The sequence below is a fragment of the Cervus canadensis genome, chromosome 5, assembly GCF_019320065.1.
Source record: "Cervus canadensis isolate Bull #8, Minnesota chromosome 5, ASM1932006v1, whole genome shotgun sequence".
Classification (NCBI taxonomy): Eukaryota; Metazoa; Chordata; class Mammalia; order Artiodactyla; family Cervidae; genus Cervus; species Cervus canadensis.
Genome location: NC_057390.1, coordinates 25,059,730 through 25,078,578, shown reverse-complemented (window position 1 = coordinate 25,078,578; position 18,849 = coordinate 25,059,730). Strand labels below are relative to the sequence as shown.

At 35.8% G+C, this 18,849-nt stretch overlaps 1 protein-coding gene across 5 annotated transcripts in view; it reads left to right on the top strand.

Annotated features, from left to right (window-relative positions):
- Positions 1–18,849, top strand: part of THADA (THADA armadillo repeat containing) — a 326,765-nt gene that overhangs the window by 75,455 nt on the left and 232,461 nt on the right. For all 5 annotated transcript variants that reach the window (XM_043468439.1, XM_043468440.1, XM_043468436.1 and 2 more), the window contains 3 exons: positions 3,018–3,150; positions 5,681–5,794; positions 10,830–10,952. In XM_043468439.1, the coding sequence (XP_043324374.1) occupies positions 3,018–3,150; positions 5,681–5,794; positions 10,830–10,952 (370 nt within the window). The remainder of the gene's footprint in view (positions 1–3,017; positions 3,151–5,680; positions 5,795–10,829; positions 10,953–18,849) is intronic.

Here is an 18,849-nt window from a genome sequence, read left to right as displayed (position 1 = left end):
GTGTTCTTGCCTGGGAAATCCCATGGAAAGAGGAGCCCGGCGGGCTACAATCCATGGGGTTGCAAAGAGTCAGACACAACTGAGCAAATAAACAACAGCAGCAGCAATGCATTCTGAATCCAAAGGGACCTGCTTTCTAGATTGAGTGTAATTTGGAATTTGTATTCTCCTTCTCCCTTCCTAGGGCATACATAGCATTGTGCCAAGCAGATCTTTTTGATCTTAATAGACCTTTCTTTTTCCAAGTGAATGAATGAAACCTACTGAAGGAAATAATGAGAGAGTTGATAATATCTCTCTCATGAACCAGATTGAGCCAAATATGTGTCTGAGCATTTAGGGCAGGCACCTGGTGCTAGCTCAGGGAGGCCCGGAGAACCTCATTGACAGCGTTGAGGAGGGGGCATTTCTGAACCTAGTATTTGTTGTGCTAGTATTTCAGTGCCCTTGATAGAAAAATAAGGAAATAGGAAAATACCCCTCATCTCCTGCAGTTCCTTTTCCCCCTTGTGTTTTTCTTACTTTAGTGAATTCCCACAGGAATACTTAACCTTCATCTGAAGCTTTATCTGTAAGCCAGTCCTACACTGCCAGTGGTCTTGTGGTGGGGAAGAAAATACGGGCCAGTGAAATCCACAGAGAACCTTTGATCAAGTAGTCTTTCCTTTTTTCATCTCTGTGACCCCAGCTTTTAATCTTGGCTGATAAGATCACAAAAAGATGTCTTTGCTTTAATTCTCTCTTTTTTTTTCCCCTCTGCTCACCCATTGTGTGTAAGTTAACCCAAATATACTTAAAAGACAATGAAGAATGAGCCAAAAAAGGCAGTAAGCCATAACTGGATCATTAGCACTTAAATTTAACAGCTCCTAGGGATTTGGGTTTCATCTTTTGACTGGGCAACTGTGTGAGGATTATACCAAGTTGTCAATGTTAGTAGTAAACTAAAGATATTTTTCTGTGAAACAGATGCTTTCATCATAATTTGTAAAAGATATTAATACAAACCCAGTTATCAGAAAGTAACTTCCGTAATGTAAGTAATGTGTGGATTATTTTTATTAGTAAAAATCCAAACATATAAATGTATTTCTTATGAAAATTTCCAAACATATAAATTATAAACATATAAAACATTAAAATTTCAAACATATATACACACATATGTGTCTGTGTGTGTATATATATATATATAAAGAGAGAGAGAGAGAGAGAGAAAGGATAATGTAATGAAACACCTTTATCCATCATCCAGATTTAACAGTTACCAGAGTTGTTTTACATGCTTCATCTATCCCTCTCATTGTCCTTGGCTAAAGTTTTACAAAATATATCCCTAAAATGTTATTTTTACTCCTATGCACTTTAGTATGCATCTCTAAAAAATACAGACACTTTCTTCCACATTCACAGTGCCACTGGCACTTCCTATAAATAATTCCTTGGGATCATATAATATTTAATATATACATAATTATCTGTATTATTTGAAAGTATCCCTTTTTTTATTTGTTTTTTTCAAGTTGGAATCTAAACAAGATTCCTACTTTGAGTTTGGTTGTTCTGCCTTTGAATCTCTTCTAATCTTGTGATTTAGACTGTTGATGGCTGGTTTTTGTGGCTGAGGGAGCCAAGTGGGAAGAAACAGGAATGAGGTAACAGATTTTAAGCCAGGCTAAAAGGAAAAACCTTTAAAAATCACAGAGCCTGCTGGGAATAGGGAGATTTGGTTGTAACATCTGTGGCTGAAATAATGTTTTTCAGACCCATGTGAAACTTTAAAAAATGCCTCCTTTCAAAGCAGTTGTATTTATGTATATTTTGTTCTATGCAAGATATAACTAAATTTGAGTTGCTATTTGGAATGTTAGAAACTGAAGTTGTCAGTCTTAAACCAAACTAAAATAACGAGAAAAAGTCCCCACCAGAGACTAACCCAACATTGTATATCACTATATTTCAATTAAAAAAAAAAAGCACACAAAAAACCACATATTTCTAAGAGCTCTAATTCTCTTTACAAATTAGAAATCAGTTACCTTTCTACAGATTGTCTTCTTCAGTTCAAAAAAGAGAAGAGTATTTTTCCTTTGGACTTTATCTCTTTATTTTTGTATTAATTTTTAAAAAATCCAATTATGATCCTCCTAAGATAATTGTCTATCTACCATTAAATATGCTGTTTCTTAGGATAATGTTATATAATTGCATATTAGGGCATAGCCTGGTGGAGGAAATGGCAACCCACTCCAATATTCTTGCCTGAAGTATTCTATGGACAGAGAAGCCTGGCGGGCTAAAGTCCATGGGGTCACAAGAGTTACAAGGGGTCACATGGTGTCACAAGACTTAGTGACTAAATCACCACCACATTAGGGCATATGTTGAGAAAAAACTTGCATTCTAAAATAACAGTTAACATAGTAGAGCAGAATCTCACTAAGGGTAATGTCCAAATAACTTCACAATGTTTAAGACTCTTTCCAAACAACTTTCTTTATTAATTCTACATAGGATCTGGATGAAAATTTAATTTGTAATAGACTGCACTTGGAGAAACCAAAGAGTGATTTACTAAAATATAGTTTCAAAAATATGTTTTATTTGAATATGTATAGTTTCTATAACTGCAGACTATGAACTATAATAAACTATAAGGTTATGTTCTCCTCACTGGAAATCTTGAGTTTTGCAATATAGAACATTGGTGAGTCCTTGGTTAACCATCAGAACATTTTGGATGTGGGTTCAAGCTTAGATATTAAAGCTCATTTGCAGATAAGACACATGCTGTGTGTGTTTTTGTAAGAAATAGAACCTGTCACAGCTTCAAACCCTAAGACCCATCATAAAAAAGAAAGTAGGTGAAAAGTAGAAAGTGAGACACTTTTAATTTCCCTCGTTCCGAATGCCAGGATTTTGTTCTTTCCTGACAGTGTTAATGTATGTCAATAGTTTGTGCTTTTACCTTTTGGTACCTGATAATTCCAAATGTTTGCTTTACATATGCCTTTTAGGTGCCCTAATGTGAGTCTGCAAAAGCTACCGGAAGAGTGGTTATTGAATGTTTTAGAGGAAATTAAATGCTGTGATCCTTCGTCTAAACTCTGTGCTACCAGACGCAGTGCTGGAATTCCTTTCTACATACAGGTATTATGCTTACGTGCAGGATCATAGCTGGGGGTTTTGTTTGTTTTTGTTTTTTTGATAATAACCCCCCTGACCCATGAGTGATCATATTGCATAAGGGACATTTCTGTCTTTTCTATAGTTCATCTCACAAATACTTTATTATAATGTGTGGCTATTGTGTTCCTATGACAGATCTCTTCTTGGAACAAACCCTCTAAGAGGTCAGTCTTATAACATGAACAGAGAGTGGTAGAGATTTCCGCCTGTGTGTGAAGTACGAAGACATCACTGTGGTGCATTCATTCCTCACTTCCAGGAAGTGCACATGCTACCTTTTTTTCAATTAGAAAAAGTATTCTTCCTCTCTTTTCAAAGACTCTGTAGGCAACCAGTGTTAAAAGTTTCTTTTGAATCCTTGCACAAAATATCCATGCATAAAATAATCCTAATCCTAATAGTAGCTTTTATAAGTGGTTATTTCACAAATGTTATCTCATTTAATTCTTTCTCAAGCCCTACAAGATAGATCCTATTATCATTCATATATTGGGCCATAGAAAAGTTAGGTAAATGACTTGCCAGTGGCCATACGGATAGTAAAAGCAGAACTAAGACTTGAGCTGAGCCCAGGCACCCTGCCTCCTGAACACCTGTTTTTTGAGAGAGAGAGTGTGTGTGCATGCATTTTCTTTTTTATCACCGATGAAAGCATACTCCACACATTGTTTTGCCTCTTGCTTTTTTTTACTTAACATTATACCTTAAAGATTGCTCCATATCAGCATGCTCAGATATTGCTAATTGATAGGAAAATATTTCCACAGTGTTGAAATTAAGAGGCCATCACCTTTATGAATCCAAAGAATAAAAACTAAGTCCTCACAATACTAAATCAGACCCGACCTGCAAGATCTTTCTTTAATATTCAGGAAGATAAAATCTAGGAATAGGTTTTAAAAAAAAGAAAATGAAAATAAGCGAAATGAAGTCTGTTTTTCAGTGTCCCGGTATTTTTTCCTTCCCTTTGTTATTCCTCCCCCAAATTCCCAGAGTCATGATTTGTTGATGACAGTGGGTACCAGTTGGAAAGGTTGGTTTGACACACAGATCACCAACGTGGTAGATTTTAGTGATCTTCAGAAATCAACTCACTCTGACCTGGTGTGTTTTGCCTCTTATGTCTGTCTGAGAACAAGTGTTAAGGCAGCAGCAAGGTTCGGTTGCACATTTGTGCTGTGTGCTTCTTTCTTGGTTCCCAACTAATATCACATATTGGTGATAATGATACAGCGATCAGGACTGCACTTTCTTAGCTCAGCCTTGAGAAGAATGTCATAACTACACACAGCTCTTGGGGGAAAAAAAAAAACAAAAAAGCTATGTTTCCCAGGAGACACATCAGTAATCACATATGGCTTTCTTATTTATTTTAGTTGAATAAAATCTAAATTAATAGAAAGATCTGCTCAGGAAAGTCCCCTTTTCCCTAGTATAACTTTACCAGTAAAGTGATACTCTTGTTCTAGTGGAAAGCTTTGCTCGGTGTTAGCTGTGAAGAAAAACTGCGTACTTAGTTTATGAGCTTACCTTTGGTGTAGATATATATAAAATTTTTTTTGAATGGTCAAAAGATAGTTTATGTATTTTCTGAGCATCAGTATATTATGAGAAGTTTCTTTTTTTAAACCTGTTTTGCCTATGTATTTTTACTTTGCTCCTTGTGGGTTATAAATGCTTCAGAAGAAGCTGAAGGACTTGAAGCTTTCACTGTTGGCACCCAGTAGCTACATATATATGAAATATTCTGGCTACTCACAGTCCTACACAGCCACTAACCTATTTTCTGTCTCTGTATAAATGGAATCATATAATATGTGGTGTTTGTGTTTGTCCTCTTTCACTTAGCATCATGTTTCAAGGTTCATCCATATTGTAGCATGTGTAAGTACTTCTTTTTATTGCCTCAGGTGGTTTGATACTACTATTTTTATGTTTATCAAAATGTTAGAAAGTAAGCAACTCTTGAACATTCAAATATAGGACCTCTTTGAAGTTCATAGTATTTCCTTTTGTCCCATGGAGTTTCCAGTGCTACAGTTTGAGAGTTCTCCAGTCTCCAGTCCTCTTATGAAGAATTGAATAACTGATATATCTCCAGGGAGTTTCCACATCCTTACAAGAAATTTAATCCAGAGGTTTTTTGTTTTTCAAGTAAAGGGAAGTTTCTTGTTGGATAATTAAAACTTTGTGTATCTGAGACCTGCCACCCAGTTATGGTCCTAGAAGAGTTGTCAACAGGAGCTGTTTGCAACCTCTTAGTATTACATAATTGACACGCCAAACTGGAGGTAACTGTAGAGATTCTGTAATATCACCACCTGATTTTACAGGTGAAGTATCTGAGGAATGGAGAGGTTAAGCTGCTTGCTCAAGGTCACACAGCTTAATTAACTTGCTTAACACCACATTGGGGAATCCATTCTGGGGACTAGCAAGCAGGTGTATATAAAATAATAGTCCTGATAATTTCTTTCCTGTTTTTCCATAGGCATTGTTGGCATCTGAACCTAAGAAAGGCAAAACGGATTTGTTGAAAATAACAATGAAAGAGTTAATCTCTTTGGCTGGACCTACAGATGACTCACAAAGCACAGTCCCCAAGGTAATAATGGAAATACACAAACTCTGCTAGGAAGTCAGTGGTTTTAACTCTTTGCTGTACTTAAAGAGAAAATTTAAAAAATCTGTCAAAGATACAGAGCTCTTGAAGATAAGACAGACATTTGAAGCTTATTCGGAGAGGATTGTCTTTGGCTTGATTTTTCTAGTCCACAAAAATAAACCATTGCTTTAGTTGGTATAGATTAACCAAGATGGTCCGATTTTTAACTCTAGTGAAAACATTTGATTTAGACAAGGTATTTTACAATATTACAGTTGTATGTAAAAATTAAAAAATGAATGTGCTGTCACTTTCAGATTTCGTGTGTGCTTCTTTGAGTTGATGTATATTTTAAAATTTAGCAGTTGGGTCTTCCCCTAAAATGTAGTGTCTGGCTTTTGGTGTATTCACATTTTAATTTTAGCTAATTCTTAGTCCTTTTTTGTCACTGCTATCGTTTGATTAAGTATATACTTATTTGTGTGCGTGAAGTTGGGTTAAGTGTTCCTCACAGTTCCGCCCCACTCCATGGTAGTACACACCTGTCAGATAAATCTTGTCTAGGCTTTCTCAGCCAATGCCTCGTAGTAGGATGTTCCTGCCCACCCGGTGGAGGCCCACGTTAGGTAGAGGAGAGACTGACAGCTGAAGTTTACGGTCAAATACAGTAAGGACATATGGTTTTATGTCAGAGCCTGTGGGAGGTATTAGGGAAGCCCATGGGCCAGAATGTGGACCAGTGGGAAAGGATAGAGTTTATTAACACATATCACATAGTGGCCTGTGACTGTATGATGTAAAAATTCTTTAAAAGTTTTAAATAAAAAGTTACAGATCATCTTTCAGAAATGATCTGAAATCATTTTAAGATTTTTTTCCCCCCAAAATGTGAAAAATATAACTGGTTCCACTTTTTAGACTATCACTTAGAAAAATACTATTGTTTAATAAGAACATCTGAAAATAGTGGAATTTGATTTTCAAGAGTGCTTTGAATTATTACCTTACTCGGCTTCAAAGTCATCGATTGTCATTAGTGATCATTTTTATTAAATCAGTAAAAATTTAATATTTCATCTCTGACCAGTCTTCTAGGTGTTAGATGATTTGCTTTGCTGCTACTCTCCCATGGTTTATTTCTGAAATATTTTAGCACATAAAAGTGTATGGTGGCTAAACAACATCCATAAAACCAATTCCAAGTTTAAGAAGTAAAACATTACAGATTGAATACACTCTAGGTGCCTCCATATTCTATTTCCCTTTTTTCCTTCTCAGCTATAAATCACTAAACGAAAAATTTCATGCATGTTTTTCATTCTTTAAGAGCTTTTTTCTCTTTGAATATGAATTGTGTTATCTGCACGTTGTTTTAGTTTGGGATTTTTTCCAATCAACATTTTTTAAGGTTAGTGAGCTCCAAGTTCATTTTAATTTCTGAGCAGAGTTTTATTGTATATAAATGTTTTCTTTTCTGCTTGGTGTGAAATTATTGTGTTCCCCAGTTTTATTTGTATTTCTTTGATAACTGGTAGCTTTAACATCTCTCCATATATTTATTAGTCTTTTGGATAACCTCTGTGAATTGCCTTTTTGAAGACTTTGCCTACCTTTAATTTGGTTGTCTTTCTCTGGCAGGAGTTGGGTTTTTTGTTGTTGTTTTAAAATTATTTTCCTGATTTTTTTTTCCTTTTTGGTTATTTGAATTACATGTCTTCTCTCAGTCTATTGCTTCTTTTCACTTTGCTTATTATTCTGTTATTGCCCAGAAGTTTTAAATTTTAATAAAATGGAATATATCAGCCTTTGTGGTTTGTGTGTTTGGATATTGTTTGAGAAAGCCTTCCATAACCAAGTCAGAAAGATATTCCATATTTTCTTTATATAATACATCCTTTTCTCTTGTATTGTTGTACTAACACCATTTTTCTCATATACTATTTCTGTCGATATATGTGTCTGTTTCTGTGCTCTATTATGTTAGTCTGGTCCCTAAATCACTATTTTATTTACTGTATTTTTTAAAATAAGTTTCAATATCTGATAGAATGAATCTCCTCCCCCCCCCGCCACTTTGGAATTACCTTGGCAGTACTTGTCCCATTGCTCTGCCATAAAAGTTTTAGAATCAGTTTGTTAAGTTCACCCAGAAAGCCCTTTTGAATTTTGGTTGGAATTTAAATTTATTATTTGGGAAAAAAGACTTCTTTTTTTGATTCAGTTCATGCACATGGCTTTATATCTCCATTTATTCAGATCTTTCTTAATGTTTTTCATTACATTAAAAAATAATTTTCCATAAAAGTCTTACAGATCTTTTGTGAAATGTTCAGTCACCTACCTAAATTGCTGTAATACAGCTAATGATTTATCTGTAAATTCCATGAATTTTCTTTATAGATAATCATATCCTTCATAAGTAATGTTAACTTTGCTTTACTTTCCTGATTCTTTAAAAAAATTTTCTTAATCTGCTGGGTGGCACTTGTAGTAATAGTTTTGTATAGAAACAGAAATAGCCAGCATCTTTGTGTTGTTTCTGATATTTGCTGTAGGTTTCCTCTTTTCAAGGAAATTAGATTTTATTGAATGCTTTTAAGCATTTTTGAGATAAATGTTTTCTTTTAGAATTTGCAAGTATCATGAATTATGTTGACTTTTTAATATAATATGACCTTTGAAATAAGACAATGAACTAACTTTGAAATGATAAATTTTTTTACATGTTGCTAGATTCACTTAAAAATTTGAAAAAAAATTTATTTCACATATTTTCACTGGATTTGAAACTGATATTAACCTGTGCTTTTCCTTTTTCATGCTGTATCTGTCCTTTTTTTTATGTGAAAGTTTTTTGTTGAATTATACTAAACATACAGAGATGTGTACAAATAGTGTTTGCCTCCACAAAGTTTCACACAGTGAACACACTTCAGCAAGAAGTGAAATATTTTAGCACTTTAAAGCCCACTCATACTGCCTTCTAGTCAACACCTTTCCCCCAAGTATAACCACTTGCTTAGTTTTAACACCTTAGGTTTACCTGTTTTTTAAAAAAATTTCTTATGAATGTAGCCATACATTCTATACTCTTTTGATAGGATTTCTTTTGACAGACATTTTGTTTATGATATCATATATGCTGTGAATTATTCATTTTCATTGGTATGTAATAGTATATAATTTGAACTTCCCTGGTGGCTCAGTTGGTAAAGAATCTGCCTGCAATGCAGGAGACCCAGGTTTGATCCCTGGGTTGAGAAGATCCCCTGGAGAAGGAAATGGCAACCCACTCCAGTATTCTTGCCTGAAGAATTCTGTGGACAGAGGAGCCTGGCAGGCTACAGTCCATGGGGTGACAAAGAGTCAGACACGGCTGAGAGACTAACACTTTCACTTTTCAGTATATAATTTGTTTATCCATTCTGTTGTGAGCATTTGGATAGTTTTAAATTTGAGGTAATTAAGAACACTGCTTTTAAGAACTTTCTTTTACATGCTTAATGGTGAACATATATGTACATTTCCTTGGAGTAGATACTTAGGAGTGGTTATTGGGTATGTATATGTTGAGCCTTTAATAGATATCATTTCTCAAAGTAGTTGTCCCTACCTTTTTTTTTTTAAAGTCCATATCTTGTTTTGATAGCTAGGCTGTACTGGACTGATGAAACAAACTTGGGCATTTCTCTTAATGGCTTAAGTAAGATTGGAATTATCCATTCTTTGAATATTTGGTAGAATTCATCCATAAAATCATGTGGGTCTTTTGTGTGTATGAATGTGTGTGTTGTTTTGTTGGGTTTGGTGTCTTGCTTTCGTTTTGGTCTATGTGTGAGATTTTTAACTATTGATTTTCTTTATATAATGGTAGTATCTCTATAGCTTTTCTGTTTCTCCTTGAATTTGGCTTGATTAGTTCTGCTTTCTAGGAAATTGTCCAATTTGCCCTACATTTTTCTGACTAGGAAACTAGTCAGTTTATAACTGATGTGCCTTTGTAACTCTGATGTACATTTTGTTTTTTTAACTCTGATGTACCTTTAGTCACGTCCTCCTTAGTATTCATGACATTGTTTATTTTCTTCTCTCTCTTCTTGGTTAGTCTCATGATTTGTTTCTATTTCAAAGAATCATCTTTTGGTTTTGTTAATGCTCACAGTTAAGTCATTGATTTTAAAATTCTCGAATCTTTTAAATTTTCTTTTTCCATTTTGAGTTTATTGTTCTTTCTCTGTTGTCTTAATCGGACATATTTTCCAATTTTTAAAAATGATAGCTAATCTACAATGTTTTATTAATTTCTGCTGTACAGCAAGGTGATTCAGTTTTATATGTATATATAGTTTTTTATTTTCTTTTCTATTATGGTTTATCACAGGATATTGAATATAGTTTCCTGTGCTATGCAGTAGGACCTTGTTTTTATCCTTTCTATAAAAAATAGTGTTTTTCTGTTAAATAGATGCATTTAAGGTATATGTTTCTTTTAGATTCCACTTAAATGCATCACACAAGTGTCAATGTGTAGCATCTTTATTATTGTCCACCTCTAAATATTTGTTTTCTTTGACCAGTGCTTTAAAATGTGTCAGTTTTTAAAGAATGTAAGGGAACTGATTCCTTAGATCTGTAGATCATAATCTACAGATTATGATCAGAGCATAATCTGTAGAAAATTAATTTTTTTAGTGTTTGTTGAGGCTTTATTTGTGGTAGATTTGAGATCATTTTAAAAATAAATGTTTCATGTGTGCTTGAAGAGAATGTATTGCCTCTATTTCCTAGGTATAGGATTTTACATAGGTCCATTGGATCAAGCTTTTGTATTGCATTGTTCAAATCTTGCTAACTTAAAAAACTGATTGATCAATTATTAGGTATGTTTTATTAAAAATCAATTTTATTTATGAATTATTCATTTCTTCCTGTAATTTGATAAGTTTTTTGTTAGGAGGTTATGCTACTGGATATATACAGATCTGAAATTACCATGGTCTTCAGCCTACAACTAATTTTGAACTTTTTATTCTAGGTTCATGCTTTAAATATCCTTAGAGCCTTGTTCAGAGATACACGTCTGGGAGAAATTATTATCCCTTATGTTGCTGATGGAACTAAGGCAGCGATTCTGGGCTTTACATCCCCAGTCTGGGCAGTAAGTGCATTTGCCATTTATTTTCATTGACTTAATCATACTTATGAGTAGATTTTAATAAACTAACCTTTCACTGAATGATAAAAAATATGTACTGCATTTTGTTAAGGAGTTACTCCGAGGGATGAATCCTTGGATCAAGCTACATTTTGACCCTTGGTATTTTACAGTTACATTCTATCTCCTCTATTGGCTGATTAGCCATGCTCTTTGTTTTATTATTTTAGTGTTTGCTTTAGAGTTTATAGTATTAATATATATCTTCAACATCATAGTCTATCCTCAAGTAATATTTTACCATTTCCTTTAAAGTTTAAGAACTTAGCAATATGTATTCCCATTTCTCTCCTCCCAATCTTTGTGCTCTTATGATAGATTTTGCTTTTATGTATATTGTAAATTCACACTACATTGTTATTATTTTTGTTTATACTGTCAGTTATCTTTTTTAAAAAAACTAAAACCATTTTTAACTATACATTTCAGTGGTATTAATTACATTCACAGTGTTGCTCAGTCATTACCACTCTCCATTTTCAGAGCTTTTTCATCATTCCAGACAGAAGCTCTGTATCCATTGGATAATAACTCCCCTCCAACCTCTTCCCCCCAACCCCTGGTAGTCTCTGTTCTACTTTTTGTCTCTGTGAATTTGCCTATTCTAGGTACCTTATGTAAGTAGAATCATATAATATTTGTCCTTTGTGTCTGGATTGTTTCATTTAGTATGGTGTTTTCAGGGTTCATCCATGTTGTAGCATGTATCATAATTTCATTCTTTTTTAAGGCTGAATGAAGTACCATTGTGTGGATATATGACATTTTGTTTATTCATTCACCTGTTGATGAATACTTAAACTGTTTGTCTTTGGCTGTTGTGAATAATGTTGTAGTGAGCTTGTATACTTGTATTGGCATACAAGTACCTGTTTGAGTCCCTGCTTTCAAGTCATTTGTATATATCATATAATAATTCTGTGTCTAATTTTTTGAGGAACTGTGTTCCACAATGGCAGCACTGTTTTATGCTCCCATCAACGGTTCACAAGAGTTCCAGTTTCTTCACATCCTCATCAGCACTTGTTATTTTCTGTTTTTTGGTAATGGACATCTTAACAAGTATGAAGTGAAATCTCATTTGATGTTTTGATTTCCACTTGATATTGAGCTGGAAGCAGAACAATTCTTAGTATCTCAATGTGTCTTTCTTTTGGATGTTGTAGGCCTTGGGTATCAGTGTGTTGAGTGGATGCTGGAAATACACTCTATCAAAAGGTGAAAAAAACAATCACAAAAGATTAAAATGGAGGTTAAATGTTGAGTCACTTATTTTGTTTTGTTTTCTGCAATATATCCAAAAACTTTTTGATTGAGAATTATAAGATTGTTGGCAATACCTAATACAACTGTTGGATTTAAGAAAGTAAACTTTTACTTTTTTTTTTTTTTAATGTGCCTGGAGAAAACACCATGATTTTATTGTTTTCCTGCATCATTGTGCCTTGTGGAATAAAGGACACTAACCTGTGGTTTGTAGGCACTTGGCTGTGTCATTAGAAAAAGAAAAGAAAAGATTGGTAAAGGGAGAGGAGAGAAGAAGCTAGCTCTGCAGAACAAGAGAATTTACTAGAAAGGCAGACTTCCCAATCAGTGAGCTGCACAAACCATTTCATAACTCTCTGATGAGCCTCTACTTGAGACTCAGTATATTGCAATGTAGCCCAGGGCACAGACTCCCAGTGCAAAGAGGAATCCTCAAGGTTGCCAACTGTTGCCTGGAAAACTGTACGTCTTCCTGTAAGAAAGGTAAATGTCTGAAATCCTGCCTAGGAGCATTGCCTAACTACTCCTGAGGACATGGTGTTTACCTTTTGCATTTACAGGAAAACAGAGCAATACCTGTATACGGTCAGGAGAGGTAGGTAGGAATGTGGCTTGACCGTCAGGAAGAGTAGAGATCATAAAACTGATTGCCAGAAATCCCAGTATTGTTTTCTTTACTCCATTCATTCCACAAGAACAGACAAATGTTCTCTGTGAAAGGCCTTCCAGAGAGTGAAACCCAGCGACTTTTCCAACTGGCAAAACTAAATGTATTAGAAATGAATGAATCATTTTTTTGGAAAAGTCTTCTGAAAAGACCTTTTAAACAGTAACACATGTGCACTGCAGAAAGTTAGAAAATAAAAGCATAAAAGGAGAAGTCACCTGTTTAACTACCATACAGATATAATAATTTTTAGTATTCCAATATGTTCTTTTTTTTTATATGGCTTTTACATGTGTGTAGTACTCACATATACCCTTAATAGCCCACACAAATATATGTAAGTGCTTATATATAGTTTTATTTGGGAGGAGTCTTCCCTTTTAACACTGGTTATAAAGGAATCTTTTTGTTTCTATTCAGTTTTTTTTGTTTACCAGAAGAAATAAACATCACAGCTATAATGATCCATACTCTGACTTTAATATATTGTTATGTTTCCTTCCTTATAAGAGCCTGATCTAAGGTAACACCAGTACCGTGTGAACATACTCAATGAATGCGAAGAAGTCTTCGTTTTACAAAACAATTCACTGTAGCATTCTGTGTGAAGTTGTTTAAAGAGTGCTTTTTCCTGACGGTGTGTGAAATATGGTTTGATTTAGAGAAATCTTATTTGTACACATCTTCTCAAGAATATATCTTGTTTGTAAAGGTGACTCCATCTGTACTTTTGACTTAATTGTTTTTCCTGGTAGATTAGATGGGGGAAAAGAAAAGAATACGTAAAACAAGCTTAATTTTAATTTTGCAGTAAAGGAGCATTTTCTAGGAGGCATTCGTGTATGTATTTGTACAGAGTCTTAATCTTTGTATTAAGACCACACAAATCTCTCCATCTTTACCACCTATTAGGCATTTTTAAAATCCAGGGGAAATGTATTATTGCAAAATGTTAAACACAAGAAATACAAGGATAAGTAAGACATAATCATAATAATGACTGTCTCATTGACTATTTTCCTTGTGCTTGGTAGAATTTACTTTACCACAGTTAATGCTTGGAATAATCCTGCTGCTGCTGCTGCTAAATCGCTTCAGTTGTGTCCGACTCTGTGTGACCCTGTAGACGGCAGCCCACCAGGCTCCGCCGTCCCTGGGATTCTCCAGGCAAGAACACTGGAGTGTGTTGCCATTTCCTTCTCTAATGCATGAAAGTGAAAAGTGAAAGTGAAGTCGCTCAGTCGCTCAGTCGTGTCCGACTCTTCGCGACCCCATGGACTGCAACCTACCAGTCTCCTCCATCCATGGGATTTTCCAGGCAAGAGTACTGGACTGGGGTGCCATTGCCTTCTCTGATAATCCTGCTAGGTAGATTCTATTATTAGAACCCCTGTTTTACAGATAAGGAAAACAAGTTTCAGAGAGGAGAAGTAACTTTGTCCAAGAATACACAACTATTATTTGTCTGATTCCAGAATCTGTGATATTATTGGGGAACATTTTGCATATTTCAGGAAATGTAGTGAATAAGTACATCTTACTTACCTTGTAGGGTTTTGACCTGTCCCTCAGCAAACAGAGCTGAAGATATAGCCTAGGTGCTAAGTTTTCATTGGATGATACAAACCCAAAGCAGCAGGAATGTTGGGAAGTGAGGTGAGAAAAGACATTAACAAGCAGGCCTTACAGGTTAACTTGGAGGAAAACTGAGCTCGTTGTCTGGTCGTGTAGTGCTTCTTCTAGCCAGGCCATGTGAAACTACCAACTGTGGGAACAGTCCCACCCTCTGACTCTCCTGGTCAAAGTTCACAATGTGGGCAGGTGTTGGCACAATCCTTGGGCAGCTGCTAGAGAAGCCAGATCCAGTGCCACATGATGCAGAGTCTCATCTGAGTCTGCAAATGGATGAATGAGCCGTAACCACCATCGGTGTCTGAGGTTTGATGCTTGCTGTTGAAAAATCCTGCCTCAGACAGTTTCACAGTAGGGGGATGATGGGATTTGACTGATGGAGTGAAAAATGGAGTCTTGATTATGAGGTGAGGGGAGGTGGAAGACCACTCAGGAAGATATTGTAATAATTCTGCCAAGTGACGATGGTGGCTCAGAACAGAGAAATATGAGTGAAGGTGGTGGCAAGTGATAATCTTCAACACGTATGTTAGATGGCCCTTGTTTAGTTAAAAGTTAGGTACCAAACGTAATTTTCTAGGTATGTACACCCATGGAAACAGAATTTTCCAGGCAAGTTTTGGAATCGGGGACACTTCTGGGCATTCCCTTTTTTAGGTTCAGATGCCTGATCTTCTTTCCCTGTATCCTCATTGCTGGACAGGGAACTCATCTTTTTAGTTTGCCTGGACGCTCCGTTGAGGAGGCCACATTAGGGTCCTTCCAAGACCCACACCAGGTTTATATTTCTCTCCGGTCCATCTGACTTTGCATCTCTTGGGCCAGCTCTGGTTTACAGTATGCAGTGGGCTTCAGAGGAGAAGCAGCCTTTCAGATCTTCCCAGCAGTGCTGCATGTGCACGCTGTGCCCCCGTCGGCACTGTCGTGAGGTTGCTGCGAGGGTGCCAGGCTGAGAGCTGTGCGGTGCTGAAATCCAGCCGTGCTCTGCTTATTACACTACGTGCCGTGGCGTGGAGTTTCATTCACTCACAGGAAGAGTGCTTTTCCCTTAATTCACCCACAGGTGATGTATGGGCTACCGGGCGCTCTGTCTCTTCTTTTCTCCTCTCGTGGGAAAAGTGTCTTGTTAACTTTGGAAGAAAGTCACTCCAAATTTCAGTCAGGGCTAACCCTCACCCAATCATAGGACCAGAAATCCTAGTACAGTTTTCCTAAATTGAAGATGAGGGATTTGAGACTTGAAGTTTTAGATGTTGTTTTCAAGGTCCATGGCTAAGAAGTGATGGAAGGCAAATTAGAATCAAAATCCCATTTAATTTTTTCAGAAAGCATTTCTTTTTAGAATAAGCTGGCACTGTGTGCACTAGACAAAATACTCATAATTCCACCCTCAAGGCTATGACTGTCCATGAAGAGTGAAGATGTATGGTATGTAAATGATCAGACCACATAGTGATTGCACTTGGTAGGTTCTCCATTCATATTTTTATTTTTATTTATTTATTTTTCTTTTATTTATTTATTTTTTTCTTTTTTTCTTTTTTCTTCCTTTTTCTTTTTGTTTCTTGGTTTTTTTTTTTTGTCTTTTTTCTATTTCCATTCATATTTTAAAATATTTGTTAAGGCAGCATTCTTATTATGTAAGAAATTCATGTTATGTAAGAAAGTACAAATGTATGAGAAAAATGTATAATATAGGGCTTCCCTAGTGACTCAAACAGTAAAGAATCTGCCTGCAATGCAGTAGACCCTGATTCGATCTCTGGGTTGGGAAGATCCTATAGAGAAGGGAATGGCTACCCACTTCAGTATTCTTTTCTGGAGAATTCCATGGACAGAGGAACCTGATGGACTACAGTCCGTGGGGTTGCAAAGAGTCGGACATGACTGAGTGACTAACACAGACATATATATGTGCACATGCATACATACACATACACACACTCAGAAACACACACAGACACTGCTTTGTGCAACCTTATTTTCATTTACCTCAGTCTTCTATATCTTACAGAAATCTGTATGAAAACTTTTTCATACTAGAAAGGAAAGAAAAAGCATATGTACTCAGGAAGAACTTTGGTAGCAGTTGTCAGTTTGTAGCCAAATACCAAATCTCTATGAGCCGTTATGTTGGGGGTGTGATGGAGAAGGCAGTAAGGGAACAGGTTTTCTGGTATTTTGCTTGTGATGAGGATTGATTATAGCTAGAGTTATTTGGGAACCATTCTATTCTGTTCATTTCTAACTTTATCTTCACTTACTCTTTTTTGTCATCCCTTTCCTTTAAATTTGCATTCTCCTTGGTCCTTCCTTGCTAATAAGCAGGACTGTTTTCATTGCCATTCCTGCTGTGAGTTTTTCCAAATATACTATCACTGTATATGAATTTTTTCATTACCCATGTTAAGATTTAAGATCTGTGAATCACATTAGTATTTACTATCAGTGTTTTAGGAGTTGATGATGCAGTTTGTCAGTTAGTCACAAGCTTTTTCCAGTTGTACTTCTCCTTAGTTCGCCTCCTCATTAGCTGTAGAGTGAACAAGGACATGCTACTCTAAGGCCTTTGACTATGTGGGTCACAACAAACTGTGGAAACTTCTTAAAGAGATGGGAGTACCAGATCACTTTACCTGTCTCCTGAGAAACCTGTATGCAGGTCAAGAAGCAACAGTTAAAACTGGAAATGGAACAACTAACTTATTCAAAATTGGGAAAGGAGTATGACAAGGCTGTGTATTGTCACCCTGCTTATTTAACTTATATGCAGAGTACATCATGCAAAATGCTGGTCTGAATGAATCACAAGCTGGAATCAAGATTGCTGGGAAAAATGTCAACAACCTCATATACAGATGATTCCACTCTAATGGCAGAAAGTCAAGAGGAACTAAAATTCTTGATAAAGGTGAAAGAGGAGCTTGAAAAAGCTGACTTGAAACCCAGCATTTAAAAAACTAAGATCTTGGTATCTGATCCCTTCACTTCTTGGCAAATAAAAGGGGAAAAAGTAGAAGCAGTGACAGATTTTATTTTCTTGGGCTCCAAAATCACTGCGGACCATGGCTGCAGTCATGGAATTAAAAGATGGTTGCTTCTTGGAAGGAAAACTATGACAAACCTAGACAGTGTATTAAAAAGCAGAGACATCACTTTGCTGGCAAAGGCCTGCCTAGTTAAAGCTATGGTTTTTCCACTAGTCCTTTATGGATATGAGAGTTGTACCATAAGGAAGGCTGAGCACTGAAGAATTGATGCTTTCAAACGGTGATTCTGGAGAAGACTCTTGAGAGTCCTTTGGACTGCAAGAAGATCAAACCTGTCAATCCTAAAGGAAATCAGTCCTGAATATTCATTGGAAGGGCTCAAGCTGAAACTTAATACTTTGGCCATCTGATGTGAAAAGCCAACTCATTGGAAAGGACTCTGATGCTGGGAAAGCTTGAGGGCAAAAGGAGAAGGCAGCAGAGGATGAGATGGTTAGATAGTATCACTGACTCAATGGACAGGAATTTGATCAAACTCCAGGAGATGGTGAAGGACAGGGAAGCCTGGCTTGCTGCAGTCCATGGGGTCGCAAAGAGAGTTGGACACCACTTAGAGACCAAACAACAATGAACAGGGACAGAAAGTATGGGTGAACTATTAGAAAATAAAAAAGGGTACCTGAAACAGATATTCTTAAATTATTAATAGTATCGCACAGAAACAAGGACACTCTTCTATCTTAAGTAACATGTAGTCTTCATGCTAGCTATTTTGGTCTACATTTACAATAACTTTAAAAAATACTATGTTGAATAATGTCTACATTTTTAAAACAGTATATATACTTCAACATATGGAAATCAATTAATATATAAGCTGTATGAATAAAGAATGAAAAACCACATGATCATTTAAGTAGAGGCAAAAAGGTAGTTGACACAATCTAACACTATTTCATGTTAAAAACACTTAATAAACTAGAAATGGAACTTTCTCAATCTGATGAAGGCTATCAATGAAAAATCCATAGTTAACAATGTACTTAATGGTAAAAGACTGAAAGCTTTTACCCTCAGATTTTGAATAGGACAAAGACATCCACTTTTGTCACATCTATTCAACATCGTACTGGAGATTGTAGATAGGGCGTTTGGGCAAGAAAAAGAAATAAATATCAGCAGATTGGAAAGAAGATACAAAACTATTTCTAATTTTTGATCACACTTATATATAGAAAATCCTAAGAAGTCCACACCCACACACACACAATTAGGGCTAATAAAC